At 39.8% G+C, this 17,844-nt stretch overlaps 2 protein-coding genes across 2 annotated transcripts; both read left to right on the top strand.

Annotated features, from left to right (window-relative positions):
- The first annotated feature begins 834 nt into the window (after positions 1–834).
- On the top strand, positions 835–9,904 carry dnajc11a (DnaJ (Hsp40) homolog, subfamily C, member 11a). Its single transcript, XM_008414284.3, has 16 exons — positions 835–984; positions 2,118–2,247; positions 2,381–2,454; positions 3,098–3,199; positions 3,284–3,409; positions 3,494–3,616; positions 3,730–3,803; positions 3,882–4,071; positions 5,622–5,707; positions 7,107–7,223; positions 8,087–8,242; positions 8,357–8,426; positions 8,653–8,710; positions 8,958–9,100; positions 9,214–9,343; positions 9,460–9,904. The coding sequence occupies exons 1-16, from the start codon at positions 913–915 to the stop codon at positions 9,483–9,485; spliced, it is 1,677 nt and encodes a 558-aa protein (XP_008412506.1). The 5' UTR covers positions 835–912; the 3' UTR covers positions 9,486–9,904.
- A 1,814-nt stretch (positions 9,905–11,718) lies between these two features.
- Positions 11,719–16,386, top strand: LOC103467680 (F-box only protein 6-like). Its single transcript, XM_008414281.3, has 7 exons — positions 11,719–11,875; positions 11,982–12,129; positions 14,291–14,540; positions 14,632–14,746; positions 14,839–14,934; positions 15,028–15,163; positions 15,241–16,386. Exons 2-7 carry the CDS (start codon positions 12,049–12,051, stop codon positions 15,385–15,387), a joined length of 825 nt encoding a protein of 274 aa, XP_008412503.1. The 5' UTR covers positions 11,719–11,875; positions 11,982–12,048; the 3' UTR covers positions 15,388–16,386.
- Positions 16,387–17,844: the final 1,458 nt, after the last annotated feature.

Here is a 17,844-nt window from a genome sequence, read left to right as displayed (position 1 = left end):
TTGAGAAAAGTGTAGGAGTTAAGAGGCGTAGAACATAAAGACGGATGCTTTTGACAAGAGAGATGGATCTGAATGGAGAATCTGCTGAAGGCTTGGAGGAGAGTCCATCGGAGTTGAACAGATGGTTTGTAAAATATTGTGTGTTCATGAACAGGGAGTGTTGGAGACTGGGCAAGCAGATGGTGACTTGAGGATGATGGAGTGGTTGTGGACAACCATGGAGTGGTGGAAACATTTGGTGGAGTTCTGACGTTTGGTTGTGGAGTCCAGAGGCTGTGGAAGACAGTGAGAGTCCTCAATATTGGAGGGACAGAAACTTTGTGAAACAAGACCTTTACAATAATGCAAGGCCAACATGAAGAAGAAGTTGAATACAGTTTCACAGGATATATATATAATCTGTCTGTGTGTAGCTGAAGCTCTGTATTAAAAGGTGATGTATGCAGTTCAGTTTTAGGTGGTGGTGCTGAAAGAACAGCTCCCTTTGCTGCTTGCATATAAGTCACTGCAGAGATTTTAACAAGAAAGGGAAAAAAATAAATACAAATAAGTGTATACACCCAATATCACGGATTTGGTTGGACTGAGAGCTGTTTTAAGTGGCACAAAATATAAAATTAATTTATTGAACTCTGACGTCATTGGAACTTCCTCCCCCCCTCCCCCTAATATTTTCTGCTTTATTCATCGCTTCAAAAACATCTGGTTCAACAGTAGAGAATTGTCCTGATTTCTGTACAAGCGCGCCTGATTACGAACCGACATGTGAAAAAGTTGTTTGACTTGCATGTGTGAATTTCCTTTCCCTTTTTAATTTATTTCGGTGCTCCTGCCACCTGAGGGCGACAGAGAGCGCAAGAGAGCCTTTTCTGCGAGGGGAACGGCACGAAGTAGAAATGACCGGGCGTAAACATGGCGTCTGCCTTGGACGACGATGAGATCTCCAATGATGATTACTATTCCCTTTTAAACGTTCGCAGAGAGGTACGGGGCACACTCGGGACGCAAAGAATGTTTTGTACTGATGCATGCATTGGGTACTCATAGTTTCTCGAAAGCTGATAGCCAACAGTTGCTTGTTGAATGAGATGTATGTGACAAGGTAAGCTAGCTTGTGACCCACGACATTGATTAGTGAGGACTGACACTTGAGTTAGAAGTCGAACAAGACTCTTTGTGGATTATTGAGTTAAAGTTTGGTCAGCGTGAATCGTGTTTTGTGGAAGTACGGCAGAAGAGTTTCCTCTTACTATGATAATCTGCGGGCTAATTGACTGGATAGTTTCAGTTATCATGGATGAGCTAACTGGCTAGTGCTACAACTCCAACTGTTAAGCTCCAGCATGCAGTTCATGAGCTTACAGAGTTTATCTGTGATGTCAGAAAGTGTTTGTTCATGCTCCTTTATTTGGTCAGCTTCAAGGGAATACTATTTTTGACAAAACCAGATTAAGGTTTGACATATGGTCACTGTGATTTTGTGGTTAGAGATGTGATTCTTTAAGAAACAACACTGTAATAACTCACCTCGTGTGTTTATTTTCTGACAGGACAGCATGATCTGGTGACTGTAGACTCAGTACTTAAGATCGGTTTTAGATCAGATCTTTATATTTTTAAGTTAATTATTATGAAATGTGTCCTGACATTTCTTCCATGTCAGGACACATGGAAGAAATGTGTCCATGTGTCATTGTACATTGCTCTAAATGTACAACGACATACAGAGCAAATTATGTTTGTCTTATGAAGCAATAATTTTGCAAAAACAAAACAATTAAAGTATGTTGATAAATATTATCTAACACAAAAAGCTAATGTATTACTGCTAATTTGACAACAGTTTTGATCATCATTATACCAAAAGTCTTATTTTTAAAACCAAACTATCATTGAAAAATTAAATAAATACACAATATTGATATCAAAATATTGAATTATGCATTAGTAATATGTTTCTAATTACATACATGTGATTACAAACCAGCCAAGTCATACAGTCTGGGAAAAACTCAACTGAAAGCTTGAGGTTGCAAAGTTGCTACTTATTGGCGTCACTAAGATGTTACTTAGATCAAAAGTCTCATTATGCTTTTACACTCTGTGGTCCGCTTTAGGCCACCCAGGATGAGCTGAAAGCAGCTTACCGGCGCCTGTGCATGCTCTATCATCCTGACAAACACCGCGACCCTGAGCTAAAGCGACAGGCTGAGGTTCTTTTTAACCTTGTACACGAAGCTTATGAAGGTAGGTCAATCTTGCAGTAGTATTTCTCTTCAGCTTAGCCTAAACTAGCTTAACCTAAATTTGGCTGTTTTGATTTACTTACACTTTATATAATTCAGAAATGCTCACGAGTTGTTTATTTATCTTGTTCTAGTGCTTAGTGAACCACAGGCACGAGCTATCTACGACATCTATGGCAAGCGAGGGCTCGATGTGGACGGGTGGGAGGTAAGTAATGTAGATTTTGTAGTGGCAACAACTCTCCAAAAGGGCAAAACAAAAAATGTGTCTAGAAACAATAGTCAGACTACAGGCAAGAGAAGTCTGCCGTGAACACTATGACAATATCTTTATAAATTTTTAAAAATACTGCATATTAAATTTCATTTTAAATGCCACTTGTACATTGTTTGCCACATATAAACTTGTCCAAATGCCAACAGAAAATCATTTAGTTTTTTTTTAAAGATTGTAGATTTCTACTTGGAGAGCTTGCACCTAAAATTTAATTAAGGATTTTAGATATAAACAACTCACCTTCAGTAATAATAGACGTTAAAGGACATTACAAAACTTATTTTCACTTTAAGTAAATTGCCTGCAGAAGTTGGTTTGTATTGCGAAGAAGGATAGCTACCGTTCAATAAAATCATGACTGTAATTATGAACAAGGTTTCAAAATGAGCTCTCTTTTGCAACTTTGGTGCAATTTGACATATATGTTTACTAATAAGAAATATGAAGATGGTTTTATTAGAATAGAAGCTTTAAATTGCACAATGTGACCGCGCAACACTTTTTCTTCAAGTTAGTTAGCACTTAGTTATTGCTTGCACTCGCTTTGTATTCAGCTCCTGTCCTCGTCCTCCAGGTGGTGGAAAGGAAAAGAAGTCCTGCTGAGATTCGGGAGGAGTATGAACGTCTTCAGAGGGAGCGAGAGGAGAGAAGACTTCAGCAAAGGACCAATCCAAAGGTGTGTTTACACCAAGATGAAAAGCCTCACTTTAACTGTCGTAGGTTCCTTTGTGTGCAACACTAATCTATAATCACTTCACAGGGGACGATAAGTGTGGGCATTGATGCCACAGACCTCTTTGACCGGTATGAAGAGGACTACGAGGATATGGTGGGAGGCGTACCACACATAGAAATCAACAGGATGCATATATCGCAATCTATAGAGGTACATGACTGGCCTGTTTGTTTTCTGTCTTTGGCTGCCAGGAAGGCTTTTCATCCTGGTTTTGCTCTCAACGTTCCTCTGCAGGCTCCTCTCACTACAAAAGACACGGCCATCTTGTCCGGCTCCCTGTCTACCCACAACGGGAATGGAGGTGGCACCATTAACTTGGCTTTGAGAAGAGTCACCTCAACTAAAGGGTGGGGTGAGGTATGCTTCATTCTTTCTGTTTCTGCTTATGTTTGTCACAAAACAGTTTTCTACCTGTCTTGTAGGAAACATTTGAAGATCCGGAGTGATTTTTGTTGTCTGTGTTTATGCAGGTAGAGTTGGGGGCCGGAGACACTCACGGACCTCTCTTTGGAATGAAGATATTTCGGAACTTAACGCCTCGATGGTATGTTTAGCAAAGCAAAATCCTGTTCGAAGTCGAGTCACCGCAGCTCCAGCAACCTTTTGTTTTGCTTTGTCTCAGCTTTGCAACGGCTCAGTGTGGGCTCCAGTTTTCTTCGCGGGGCGTTCGTCCTGGGGTGACAACGGTGCTGGCTCGCCACCTCGACAAGAACACTATGGGCTATCTGCAGTGGCGCTGGGGAATCCAGTCCTCCATGAACACCAGCGTAGTGAGGGACACAAAGAGGAGCCATTTTACCGTCGCAGTCCAGGTTATTAACACGCAATTTCATTTACCTAGAAGAGTGTATGCATGTGTGTTGAAGTGCAACAGTTTGGATTTTAGGAAATAAACCTTTCCTGAGCCTTTCCCACCTTTTAAAGTGACTTTTTACAACTTTATTAAAAAAACAAACTGAAAACTCTAAACTAGCGTGGCTGCATAAGTATGCACACACCCTGAAACTAAACTTTGCTGACGCAGTTTTGATGCTGTTATAGCACTCTATCAGCATAGCACGTCTTGACTTTGCAATATTTGCCCTCTCTTCATCCAGTCTGTCAGACTGTGAGGCATCTCATGTGCCCAGCCCTCTTCAGATCCCCCTACAGATCCTCAGTCGACAGCCTGAAGCAGTCTACTTGGGAGCCCAGAGCTCTCCTCTCATAAGAGAAGAAGAAAATAACAGAAAAGAAAGAAACTGATTTCTAAGCAGAATATTAAGGCAGATAAATTGTCCACACTGGGAAAGCAGCAAATCTTCTTGTAGATCGTTTCTGTGACATAAGTTTTGTTGTTGGTTTTAGTCTCCTCCTCTGAGCATACAGATCATGATAGTTTTATCTCACAGCCTTTGCAGTAGAGCAGATAGTGGAGTGCTCTAGTAGATTTGCCTTAATTAGGCTTGACTGAGGCTCTGTTGTAAAATAAAAATAGCCTTCAAAGCAGGATGATGCTGCCACCACCATGCTTTATTGTGTTCTTTGTGGTGATTGTTGTCTTTGCACCATACAAACATTTTGGAACCAAAAAGTTCAACCTCACTTCCATCAGACTTTGTTTCACAAGCTTTTGGGAGACGTGAAATGTGACTTTGCTGAATTTTGCTGGGCCTGGATCATTCTCTTTGTTAGAAAAGGTTTCCATCTTGCCACCTTATCCATTAGCCACTACATAAGAAGAATATGAAATATTGTTGTGACTTGTACTGTACAGCAAGTACCTGCCAGAAATTCCTGCAGCTTCTTGCATTTCGTTGCAGGTCTCTTGGCTGCCAGTTTTCTTCTCGTCTTTTCATTAATTTTGGGAGGCCATCCAACGCTTGCCTATGTTACCTTTTTATAATATTTTCTCTCCTTCTTCACTGTGTTTTGTTAAATGTTCATCGCCTTGGAAACCCATCTCCTGACTAATGACAATGACATCTCTCTGATGCTTTGGAAATTCTCTGCGAATCGGTGGTTTTGCTGTAATAATCGACTTGAGAAAATGTTAATTAAAACCTACTGGAGCAGCTGAACTTTATTTGGCAATAGTCGGAGATACTTTAAATCATGACAGGTGTGCTCTGACTCCTACTGAACATGAATTTTAATGTGGTGGTTAATTCTGAACACAACTGCTTCCCCTGTTATAAGAGAGTGGCACACTTATGCAGCCTGCTCATTCTGGAGTATACCTCCCAAAAAGTTTCAGTTTGTTTTTAGTTGATTTCTTCAGGTTATTCAGTGATCATAAAAGCTTTTTATTTCCTCCAGAATCTACAATCTCCTGTTAAAGTTGTGCCAAAATTCAAACATTTGTTTTTTTGTGTCTCTGCAGCTTGGCATTCCTCACACCTTTATGATGATGAGCTACCAGTACAAGTTTCAGGATGAAGACCAGACGAAGATTAAAGGCTCAGTAAAGTATGTTGTCAGAGCTCACTGTATGTGACGTAATGCAGTTGTAAATTTGCATGAAAGGTGAGAAAATTACTTTCAGAACCTCATGAGGGAGTCCCAACAGATAAGTCGTTTTTATTTTATAGCTGATGTGGGTAGTTCTCTTGTACTCTCTCTGCAACAGAATTTTGTGACTGCAAAAGATGTCGGTGTTCAAGTAACAGAAAATCTAACCCTCTCACAGACAGAGAGGAACCTTTTAAAAAGTTAAATGTCATCCAAGTTGAACTAAATCCACTTTTTGTTGCTGTTGTTTGGGACTAAACTTTACGCCAGAAATAAGGTAATACACAACAACATCAAAAAATTTCTCCCCCAAATAGAAAAAAAACAGTTTCCTTTCATCATTCACCAGGCAGGACACCACTAGGTGGCGCTTAATGAAACTCTTTTCTCTGCTTAGTCTATTTCTGGGGTCTTCAACCTCTGGCTCCGAAGCTGCAAGTGGCTCTTTAGACTTTCCATAATGGCTCTTAATAACTTTGGCTTAAAATGATAAATATCCAATTAGTGTTTTCTAAATACATATAAATGCAGTTTTGTGCTGTTTTTTCAATGTTTTATTGCATAATTACATTGAACTTGCCCAACAGAATGACACAAACAGTACCAGTAAAAATAGATTGTATCCATTCTCTTTTTGCAAAGGTTCTCTTTATTTTAAACTCACAAAATAAAAATAAAACTCAAACAAAAATAAATTGTTAAACTGTCTGGAGCTTCGTTATAAATATAACATGCAGGTTCATCTTATTAATTGGGGTATTGTGTGAAGCTATATTTATTTTAGAAATTCAGTTTATTACACCTAGTAAGATATTTTAATAATAAATTTTTTTATTAATTTCAATGGTTATGAAAACCCACAGATCAGTCTCTCGTAAAATCAGAATAAGAGCATTTATTAAAGAAATGTCAGCTTATTTTAATTTATGTAATGTTCAATCCTCTCAAGTTATTCTTGTTGTTTTTGCACTTTTGTGCCACATTTTTTCCTCCCACTTAACTTACTAATATATTTCATACATCCCTCTATGAAAAGATGCCTTATTTAGTACTGATCTACTTAGCCATAATTCTTTCAAATATATCATTTTGTATGTGTTGAATCTGTATCGGTTTCACCCTTTGAATTAAATTAGTGAACTAAAGGAACTTTTCACAGATTTTCTGGTTTACTGAGATGCACCAGTAAACCAGAGCAAGAGCTTTTGTTTGGAGAATGAAGGCCAGTAGCTTTTTGCATAATATGGGTGACAAGTTGTAATCATCACATCGTTTCAAATGTTGTACCCAATAACTTGCAATCTAAATCGGAGCAGCCCACATGTGGTGAGTTGGTAACTCTGTTGTAATGTGGCAGATCGGGTTTCTTTGGGACGGTGGTGGAGTACGGCGCTGAGAGGAAGATCAGTCGGCACAGTGTGGTGGGGGCCACCGTCAGCGTGGGAGTCCCGCAGGGCGTCTCCCTCAAGATCAAGTGAGTGCAAAACCCTGCTCCACTTTATTTCATTCCCACCTGTTGTGTTTCCAAATGTTGGTTTCTTCTATTCCACTCTACCGTTACCATGGCACCTGAAAGCGTAAAGTCAAAACTGTCAGTCAGTGAAAGCATGTAGATATTCCCTGTTTCTACCTGCGCTGGGAGTTGTCGTGATAGAGTTTGTCTAAGTTTTGTTTTCCAAAAGATGTGTAGAATTACCGTATTTTCCGCACTATAAGACGCATCTTAAAACCTTCAAATTCCTCAAAAGCTGACAGTGCGCCTTGTAATCCGGTGTGCCTTATATATGGACCAATATTGAGCCACAACAGGTCTAGCAACTACAGTAAGCAGCCGCCGACTTCATTTTTGCCTGTAGAAGAAGAAGCACATGGTGCATGCTGGGATAGTTGCCAGAACGCTGGTTTGTAATCTATTAATAAAGTTTGACTGACCTATCTACCTACCGACCTGATAATCAGGTCGTCTGCAGGTCATTTAGCACCACGTTCTCCAACCAACATGCTGTGCGCGAACGGAGAAGGGTGACCATCGTCCAGCCACGCCCCGGCCCAGTCGCAGAAGGCTCTCCTCGCCGACCGGAGTCGGACTGTTTTGTTGACATTCTCTTTAGTGCAGCTCCATCTAGTGGATGCATAACGTAACTCCAGCCTCTACTGTAGCATCTATTCTATGCGCTTTATAATGCGGTGCGCCTTATATATGAAAAAGTTTTAAAATAGGCCATTCATTGAAGGTGCGCCTTATAGTGCAGAAAATACGGTACACATTGATTTTAATTTGGTATCTATGTTTCTATGTCCTTGATGTAAACAGTAAAATAATTTCTCCAACTTCAGGCTGAACAGAGCCAGCCAGACGTATTTCTTCCCTATTCACCTCACTGACCAACTCCTGCCAAGTGCAGTCTTCTACGCCACGGTTGGACCTCTGGTTTTCTACCTCGCCATCCAGCAGCTCGTCATTCGGCCCTATGTACGGGCCCAAAAGGAACAGTAAGTAACGTTCCTGTTTGTCTTGCAAGCAATCTTATTGGAGAGGACTCTCTCCTGTATTGCTATGGCCAGATTTTATGGCCTCATTTTATTTCTTCATTTTGTTTTATTCAGAGAGCTGGAGAAGCAGAGGGAGAGTTCAGCCTCCAATATAGCAAAGAAGAAACAGGAAGCAGAGGCAGCTGTGAGTATTTGACAGATTTATATGTAGTTGTGGTTCGTGTTCAACATCCATGGTGGGGTTTGAGATTAGAGATGTTAATAAATGTGTCTGACGGCTGAGAATTATTTTGCCTATCAACAAGATGAGCGAATGAGATCGAATTAGAAAAATCAAGAAAGCAATGGAATTTATTGGCTGCATATCTCGATGCCTGACTTCTGGCTTTCGTTTTTTTCCACCTCTGAAGGTTTTGCTCATGCAGGAGTCTGTCCGAAGGATCATTGAAGCAGAGGAATCTCGAATGGGTAAGAACATTCATATTTGAGCAGTGATTTGAGACTTGAATTTTCAGTTACACTTTATTTCCCGAAAGTTTTTTTTGTTTTTATTTTTGAAGACTGGAGTCAGGCCCAACAAAAAAAAAAAAACTTTCTTGCTGCTCCGGCACTCTTCATGTCAGAATATTATAAATTAATTCAGTTTGGAAACTGTTCTCTGGTAGCATCATACAGCAGCTCACTGTAACGTTGTCGCTGCCCCTTCTTTATTTAGGCCTCATCATCCTCAACGCTTGGTACGGCAAATTTGTGACGGACAATAGCAGAAAGCACGAGAGGGCAAAGGTCATCGATGTGACTGTGCCACTTCAGTGTCTGGTGAAAGACTCCAAACTTATTCTCACTGAGGCCTCAAAGGTAAGAACTGTGGTTCAATGCGAGAACCTAAAGCAAAGCAGGTTCAACAACTACTACGTTTTAGTATTTACTGGTGCAGCTGATGGTGCATTACTTTTGAGTTGTCTGTTCAGTCAGGACTCCCTGGCTTCTATGACCCCTGTGTGGGGGAGGAGAAGAGCCTGAAGGTGCTGTATCAGTTCCGTGGAGTCATGCATCAAGTCCTGTCAGGAGACACAGAACCACTCAGGATACCAAAGCAATGTACGTTTTCCTGGATAGCACAACACGAATGTATCCGTGTTTTGTTGTTGAAGGAAATTGTATTGAAGAAATTGTGAGTGTCAATTGTAATTTCTCTCTCCTTCTTTTCATTACAGCTCACAGGATTGATTCAGACACATAGAAGTGCTTGTTCTGACCAACACAGAAAAAGACTTATCTCTAGACTGTTGGACAGAAGATGAAGAGACCTATGTTTTAGATGCGACTTGGAAATCAGTCTTTGTTACTCAGAGATCATGAAATTACCTGTTTGCCCTGATGTTCATTTAAATATTGAGAGTGGAATAAGATAACAGACTGGATTTATCAGAACCAGTATTCAATGGACGGGGTTTTGGCCTGCTAAATGTGACAAAAAAAATCAGCTGCTCTCATCATAAACCTGAGTTCTGCCCTCGTTGGGATCAGTTCGGTTTTGGGGATGGCTTGCAAATTTTGACAGAGTTTTGTGTACTTGAACAAAAACTGCAGTGCCTACTGGATCGAAGACATGAAAGTATCTCTGTTTATTTGCCATATTATTAAAATCATTTTCTCTCATTTTGCTCAAATTTACATTGTATTTTTCTTTGTTGTTATTCCATATTTTTCTATGAGAAAAGACTGCAATTACAATGGGTGATTCGAGTTTGATTTGGTAAGTCAACAACATGAGAGCTCGAGGATGCGACGTCAAATGCCCAAAACAGCACAATGCATCATGGGAGTTTAAGACGGTAGAGGCGGGTTGGTGGGTGGGTGTTTGGTGCAGTTTGGTTTTTGTGATCCATAGTGATGGAGAGATGAAGTTTCATGATGCACTGAGGCTTAGAGCTGACGGGCCACGATTCTTCATACGCTCTGCTGCAACATTGCGTGATGATGACCTGATGTGTGAAGTTTTAAATTGAATGAATGATTTTTGTGATGCAAATGCATAAATTCTGAATGTTGTCTTAATCTATTTTTATGAAACAGTGGCTGTAGATAAAAAGGAAAACCTTGAAGCAAATATGGGAAAAGGTTGTGATGTAAATGGGTTTGTGTTATTTTGTTAGCAAAATGTCACCAGAGACAAAATTTTTTATTTATTTTTTTTCCTAAATATAAAAAACTTACTGTTCTCAGCTTCAGACGGTTTCTCTGTTTTGAGATGTTTCCGTCTGGTATAGAAAATACTCTTTCAAAGATTATGGATGTAACCAGAAAAGCATCAGCAAATTTGTGGAAGTTGGGATAAAACATTTTTTGTCCTTCCCAATATTCCAGGGGATTCTCCAGTTCACCAATGTTACTGAATGTTTGTTTGTATGCTGTCTTGTCGACAGTACCAGTTTATTAGACATTTTATGAATCCTTAGTCTATTGGTATTTCAGTTGTTAATTCATGTCCTAGATACCAATGAGCTAAAAGAAATGCATCTAGCTTAGGCAAAAAGTATGGAAAAATTTGTATTTTTCTTTGACTTAACAAGCTTCAGTGACCTCTGTGTTGGTCAGACAGACTCAAAACATGCCTTAATTAAAACTCAAGAGGGTCTTGTTTAAGAAGATGCCAAACACTTTATTATAGGCCTCAAACAAACACTGATACCATGAGCCTAAACCAGACATAACACCAGTCTCAAACAACATAATTTTTCCAAAGGGGTTGTTAGACTTCATGAACAGATAACTATGACTAAGCAACAACTTTGGAAGCGCTGTCATACCAAAAATATCCATCCATCCATTTTCTTTACACCCTTGTCCCTTAGTGGGATCGGGAGGGGTTCTGGTGCCTATCTCCAGCTAACGTTCCGGGCGAGAGGCGGGTCACCCTGGACAGGTCGCTAGTCTGTCGCAGGGCAACACAGAGACATACAGGACACACAACCATGCACACACACACTCACACCTAGGGGCAATTTGGAGAGGCCAATTAACCTGACAGTCATGTTTTTGGACTGTGGGAGGAAACCGGAGAAAACCGACTCATGCACAGGGAGAACATGCAAACTCCATGAAGAAAGACCGGGGCCGGGAATCGAACCCAGAACCTTACCAAAAATACCATCTAGATAATATTTTACAAAAATTATGGTCAAGCTTTGCAACCCTGAGATGGACCAAACTTGTGCTTTGCGCCTGCGTCATCACATCACCCCCTCTGGTTCACTTTGTAAAAACAACACAAAAAAAAAAACTGTCATAAATATTGTCTATCGCTGCAGCGGCCATCCTACCCCATGAAAGTAGGGTGACACGCCGTGGTGGGAGTCCCTTATTTTTATTTCTGAAAGGTGGCAAACCTAACCAAAATGTGAACTTTTTAACTCTGACTCATGGATTAGTAGCTAGGAACCTTGCTTGCCCGGAACCTTTCTTTAAGGAGCCGTTTAAGACGGCATTTCCGTTTAAGAAAGGACCTAAAAGGCATTCGTCGCGTTTCTAAATATGCACAGCACAGTGATACCCATCCCGGAATTAAATCGGACGTTGCAAAGATAATGTGGATGATATCTGGGTAAAGGAATCGAAACCAATAAAAAAGTAAGGCTAAAACTATTATTTTTTTAGTGTGGGGGGCTGTTGGCTTTTATCTCGGGTTTAACGGCACTTCCGTGTTTGTTATTGAGTGACGCTTTCTCTTTTGAAGGTGTCTGCTGCTGATTTATTCAGAAGTCAGCTCTGTAAAACACACCAGACTTGGGTTTGTCCTAAACATGAAGAGGAAGACTAGACCCATAATGGGAATTTTATACAGCGTCACCTCGCCTTCGCCGATACGGAGTTCTGGAGAACCTGTAAGTTTTATTAGAGGAACTGAAACACACACAGCCACTCACCACACTCAAATTACTGATCACATGAAAAATTCAGACTTTTTATTTCTGGAATTGAAGTCATAATCTTCTTCCGTGGATCTCTGGTTCGCCACACATGGAAAAAAATCATGTTAAAAGGGATTAAAGGGACTTTTCCATCAGTGGTATGTGTGTCCATGTGTCATTGTGGACGGGAAGGAGCTTCAGTTAACAGTCCACAGTTTCAGTTATCACATTTAAACTAGAAACTAGAGAGCAGGCCCGAAATCTGGGTGCAGTGATAGACTCTGACCTGAACCTTCAGAGCCAAATGAAGACAGGCACACCTGAAGAACATTTCCAGGTTTAAAGGTCTAATGTCTCAGGAAGATCTAGAGAAACTCATCTATGCGTTTATCTTTAGTCGCATTGATTACTGCAGCAGTGACCTCTCAGGTCTGCTTGAAAAATCAGTCATCAAGCTGCAGCTGATCCAGAACGCCACTGCTGGCGTTATCACTACAACCAGGAAGACGGACCGCATCACCCCGGTTCTAAAGTCCTTCCATTGGCTCCCTGTAGCTCAGAGAATAGACTTTTAAATACTGTTATTAGTTTATAAATCACTGAATGGCTCAGCACCAAAATACAGTAAAGATCTACTGTAGTTGCATCAACGTTCCAGGCCTCTCAGGGCTTCTGGTTCTGGTCTGCTCTGCATCCTCAGAACCAGAACAAAACATGCAGAAGCAGCATTCAGCTGCTATGCACCACAAATATGGAACAAACTTCCAGAAAATTGTAAAACGGCCGAAACACTGAGTTCCTTTAAACCTAGACTTATAACAAACCTGTCTAGAGTTGCTTTTGAACCATGATAAATGAAACATTGACCAACATATTGATGTGTAACAATAGCACTTGGCAAAATGTAATGCTTGTTTTCTCAGTTGTTGACTGTGTGGTGTCTTGTAAGACTTTGTATTTTTGTGTTTTTATTATGTAAAGTACTTATTATGCTTCGCTCTAGAAATAAACTTGATTAAAAACAACAATGAAAAAATACATACAAGTAGAAAATATGAATTATTCCCATTGAAGCTAAAATGATACAGAACATTGACTATTAAGTGATAATGTTACATTCATGTATCATTTTAACTTTGAAATACTTTAAAACTCCTACACAACAAACAACCATTTCAGTAGGTTTAAAGGAAATGTGTTTATTGCAAAAGCTTTACTGTGCTACTCTGTGTTATAAAAGGCTGAAGAAAACTGGATTTTTCCTGGCTTCTCAATAAAAGGAATTTTAAAATCTACGAACAGTAAGATGTAAAATTTAATAGTTTCAAAAACATAATTTTGTTGTACCTTGATGGTGGTGACATTTCAATGACTGCTGAAGGCAGGAAAAAAGTTTGAGAAAAATGAAGTGTAGTGGAAACAAATGTCTTACCGGCTCGTCTTGCACCATTTCTGTTATCAGATTTACAGTGACCGTCACGTGACCTGGAGAATGAAGCTCTGGCAGAACCTGTCTGTCTGTACTGGTTGTGAACCTGCTCTCCCTACAGGGGTCTGCACACCAAAACCAAAGGCGTTCACAAGTTTTATTTTAGTATTGATTTTTAGTATTTTGAAACAGAAAATTTATGTGAGATATAAAGAAAGAGGAAAATCTCACTGCGACAATTGACTTTTACAGACAATCAGATTAACTATCAGGAATGGTAGGTCAAGAAGACTGAATCCTGAGATTGAATCCAAAAATTGTTCAGTGAAGAATGTCCTTAAGGCTGTGGACACTTATGCTGCCAGATAATTGCAGCTTTTTTACTTTTTAAGTTTTTCCCACACACAGATTTTTTTGTGAAATTGAGTAGTACATCACAAATGTTGTGTTTAGGTCTGAAATGATTTGTTTTTGTCACATTTTTGTCTTTAATTGTGATGTTTAGAAACACTTAGCATTTTGATGGGGTTATGTAGATTTTTTTATACATGCTGTATCGGTTATACCTCCAGGATTAAGTTGTTACTGCCCCGATGCACCAAAAAACACTTTTTGAGTCTGCAATACTAAAACTTCTACATTCTTAATCTAAATGTTTGTTTAAAATTTAGAAAACTATTAAAAAATATATTTTGTTCTTATCAGGTCTTTCCTCTTCCGTTGGACATACTGGAGGAAATCTTCCTAAATCTGCCCCCTCACCACGTGGTGTGTGTGTGTCGATTAGTGTGCCGCCAGTGGAAAGATGTGGCCGACAGCGAGTCTTTCTGGAGAGAAAGATGTAGGAGAGAGGGATATCGTCTCCGTGACTTTTCCAAAGTTCCCAGCGACTGGAGGCTGTTTTACTTCTTGTGCAAGAAGAGGAGAAATCTCATGAAGAATCCAAGAGCAGATGGTGAAATTACCTTTACTTAACGTTACACAGTAGCATTGTTTTCTTCCTATGTTTTATAAAATCCACAGATACTCATCTTTTGTTTTCTTAGATGAATTTCAGGGTTGGAGAATATTGGATAACGGTGGGGATCAGTGGAAAGTAGAGGAACCTATGGTGGAACATTCAAATCCAGCAGTAAAGAAAAACTATGTGACCTCCTTTGGGTGAGAAATCACCAGCACTAGCAATGTTTTCATGTGTTTATACAGTTGAAGTTGCAATTACCAATTAAGTGAATACAATCTGTTATCTGCAGGTGGTGCAGAAAAGAGCAAATGATTGATCTGATGGAAGAAGGTTACAACCCATTATTTATGGACGAGTTCCAGCCGCACATCCGGATATCTGACTGGTGAGAAAAATGCACACAAATTATTTATATTTTTTTTCTCAAAACGTTCTCAAAAAAAAAAAGAAAACTTAAATTTATGGTGTCCATTGTCAGGTACGCACCCCGCTGGGATTGTGGAAGCATCTATGTGATTTCTGTGCAGCTACTAGGTCACGAGCAAGACGTTCTCCAGGAATTTAGTCCTGAGCCCCTTTCCTTTCCTCAGTGGAATGACCAGCAGTGGCATCAAGTATGTACATGTTACAAAGATCAATGCAACTGCAGAGAAAAATACACTCACGTTACTGACGTTATTTCTCCTTTCAGATGGTGCATGTCTTCAAGGACTACGGACCAGGAGTGAGATATGTCCGTTTCACCCATGGTGGCAAAGACACACAGTTCTGGGCAGGATGGTATGGCATTCGTGTAACAGAAAGCTGTGTTGAAATTTGTTCAGCATTGGACAGCTAGCTTATTTACGCAACTGTGTTAGGAATACAGCTCTGAATATCTTTGAGTACTTGAGTTAGGAAAAATATTAACCTTGTGGCCTTCTAAGCAATTTTCCCTCATTCTACAATGTATTGACAAAAACGTGTAAGTCATGAAGGTTTTTATTCTTATATTATTTCCAGATGCCAAATGTTTAATTATTCTGTTAAATCTCCCCTACACACATGCCTCAAAATATGTTTAAATTTTACAAAGACGCTTTGTTATTTGCATAGTGAGTTAATTTTTTATCATTTGGATGTAAAAGCAGCCAAGGTTTGCTATTACTTGTTTGTAGGTTACTCTAGAACTGGACACACTGATGTACTGCTGAACTATGTCAACTTACTTAATCAAAAGTTCATTAGTCAATTAAACAGTCTTGCCTCACTTACTAAGACAATCAATTCAATATAAGTAGTTGGAATTGCTTCATGATTGTTTAAATGTATGCATCTTACCTGTTCTGGAGGACAACACCACTACCTTTATTCCTCTTCTAATTTGCACTTTTATTTTTTAACCAACTGTTTTGTCTGAAAAGCTACCATCTGCTGCTACTTACATGTTAGCTGAATGTGTATTCATGCTAAGATGCCTCCTACGTATGCGGTGTTATGCATTAAGAATAACCTCAAAGTTTGCACTTTATGTAAATGCATATTCTTGGATTGCAAAAAACAAAAAACAGCCTCATTTTATGTAGCCTATCCCTTTAAAAAATAAACATTTTGCTGTAATTTGAAATGATATATCTATTGTTAACATATTCCGATGTGATGAATATTTTTACCACAGCCTTGTAAAAAAGTAGACCAGAGTAGGATAAGATGTCTACAATGTTAAAAGTTATTTTTAATCCTATCTGTGTGTAAAGTGTTCATAATTGCATTTTTCGTGACAACACTGTATGACAAATATGAGCAAGCAGAGTGTTGATAAAAGCTTCCGATTCAATAAATGTTTTTGGCACATTGACCCATCCTTGTGGTTATTGTACTTTTCCATAACATACTGATTCTAAAGTCGGATAAGGCTTCTGCATATTGGTGTTCCCACTAAATACTGAATATGCCCTGTTTGGGTTGTCTCTGCCCTTTTATCGCAGCCTGTGGGGTTTTCCCTGACTGGGAACGAGAATATGACCTGCTGAATGTGACAGGTAGCCAATCAGAAAGCGCGGTGACGTAAGAACAGAGAGGAATCCCAAACAGCTGACCTATCGCTCAACTGAGTCTGGTGGATATAGGAGATCATATGTGGAAATGTTTATTATTAAATCTAAAGGCCATTATGTTTATTCAGTTAAAAATGTTGACTATAAAAAAACATTCACCTCCAAATCATAGTGCAGCAAATAGAGCGGCTGCTCCCGTCGTCTTTCATCCACCGCCTTTTCTTTTTGTTACGTCTTTTATCTCTTAAAATTAGTCCACAAACTATCACTATTGCTTCTACATCGTCATCCGCGTTTGGTTATTCTAAATTCCCGCTATGTTGGGAGTTTTGTGTATTTTTTTCTGGAATTCGTTCGTGTTGCTCCTGCCTTGGAGACACGAACCTGTTGTACTTTTATCAGCTCTGTGGTCACAGAGGTTTGGAGAATCGGCCGATAATTCTTAAATCTTTCCGTCTAAACCAGACTTAAGACTCACAAGCTCTACTCATCTCCTCTCGACCACTGCCCAAACGCTCTGGTCGCTATGGTAACGTTTATATATCCCTTCAAAATAACAGAAGCGCTACAAATACGAACATTTTACTTTTGTGAAAATTTTAACTCCCGATAATGACTAACGGGGGAGCCCTGAGCTTGTTTCTCTGCAACGAGACGGTCCCATCTGGGACTGATGAGAGACACCCGAAATGTTACTTATATCCACAGCCTGCTTGGTCTCTATGTGGCAAAGCAGCTTGAAGCTTCATTGCCTCATTAGCAGCCGGTCGCCGCATGTTACGCAGAGCGGGCTTGTAATGTGGGACTCACCTACCGGTCCGGGATAAATTAATTCTCCTGTCTCTTCTCTGGGCCTTTTCCCCTTTGCAAAGAAACTTTCCAAAGACATCTGATCTGTTTCTTACTCATTTTACTGCTTGTGGGCTCAATGTTGGCACGCAAGAAACCAGACTTCCAATGATTCACTTCCTGCTAAAGAGCCCCCTGGTGGTTGAAGAAAAATCCACATATAACCAGCTTAATGTCTGGAAAATACGGTAAATGAAAAAAAAATCGGAACGCTCTCTGGTATTGTTCAGGGGGCCGGACCAAATGTGGAGGCGGGCCGGATCCGGCCCGCGGGCCGTAGTTTGGGGACCACTGCTGTGAAGTGAGATAAGTCACTGGTAATGCATTGCTTATGCAATCAGAAACATTGTTTAGCCTCTCCAGTGTCACCAGTTTTGATTGAGGTCGCATATGTGGGTTATGTGATTTTT

This window comes from Poecilia reticulata, chromosome 7, assembly GCF_904066995.2.
Source record: "Poecilia reticulata chromosome 7, P_reticulata-male-v2, whole genome shotgun sequence".
NCBI classification, from domain to species: Eukaryota; Metazoa; Chordata; class Actinopteri; order Cyprinodontiformes; family Poeciliidae; genus Poecilia; species Poecilia reticulata.
Note: the sequence above shows the minus strand (reverse complement) of the source record. Positions and strands in the feature narration are given on the sequence as shown.

Excerpts from the sequence above, each read along its gene's own strand:
- LOC103467680 (XM_008414281.3), top strand. The coding sequence starts at position 12,049 with ATGAAGAGGAAGACTAGACCCATAATGGGAATTTTATACAGCGTCACC. Across the intron at positions 14,541-14,631 it reads GAAGAATCCAAGAGCAGATG|ATGAATTTCAGGGTTGGAGA; the intron begins GTGAAATTACCT and ends TTGTTTTCTTAG. Across the intron at positions 14,747-14,838 it reads AACTATGTGACCTCCTTTGG|GTGGTGCAGAAAAGAGCAAA; the intron begins GTGAGAAATCAC and ends TGTTATCTGCAG.
- dnajc11a (XM_008414284.3), top strand. The coding sequence starts at position 913 with ATGGCGTCTGCCTTGGACGACGATGAGATCTCCAATGATGATTACTAT. Across the intron at positions 5,708-7,106 it reads AAGATTAAAGGCTCAGTAAA|ATCGGGTTTCTTTGGGACGG; the intron begins GTATGTTGTCAG and ends GTAATGTGGCAG. Across the intron at positions 9,344-9,459 it reads ACTCAGGATACCAAAGCAAT|CTCACAGGATTGATTCAGAC; the intron begins GTACGTTTTCCT and ends TTTTCATTACAG.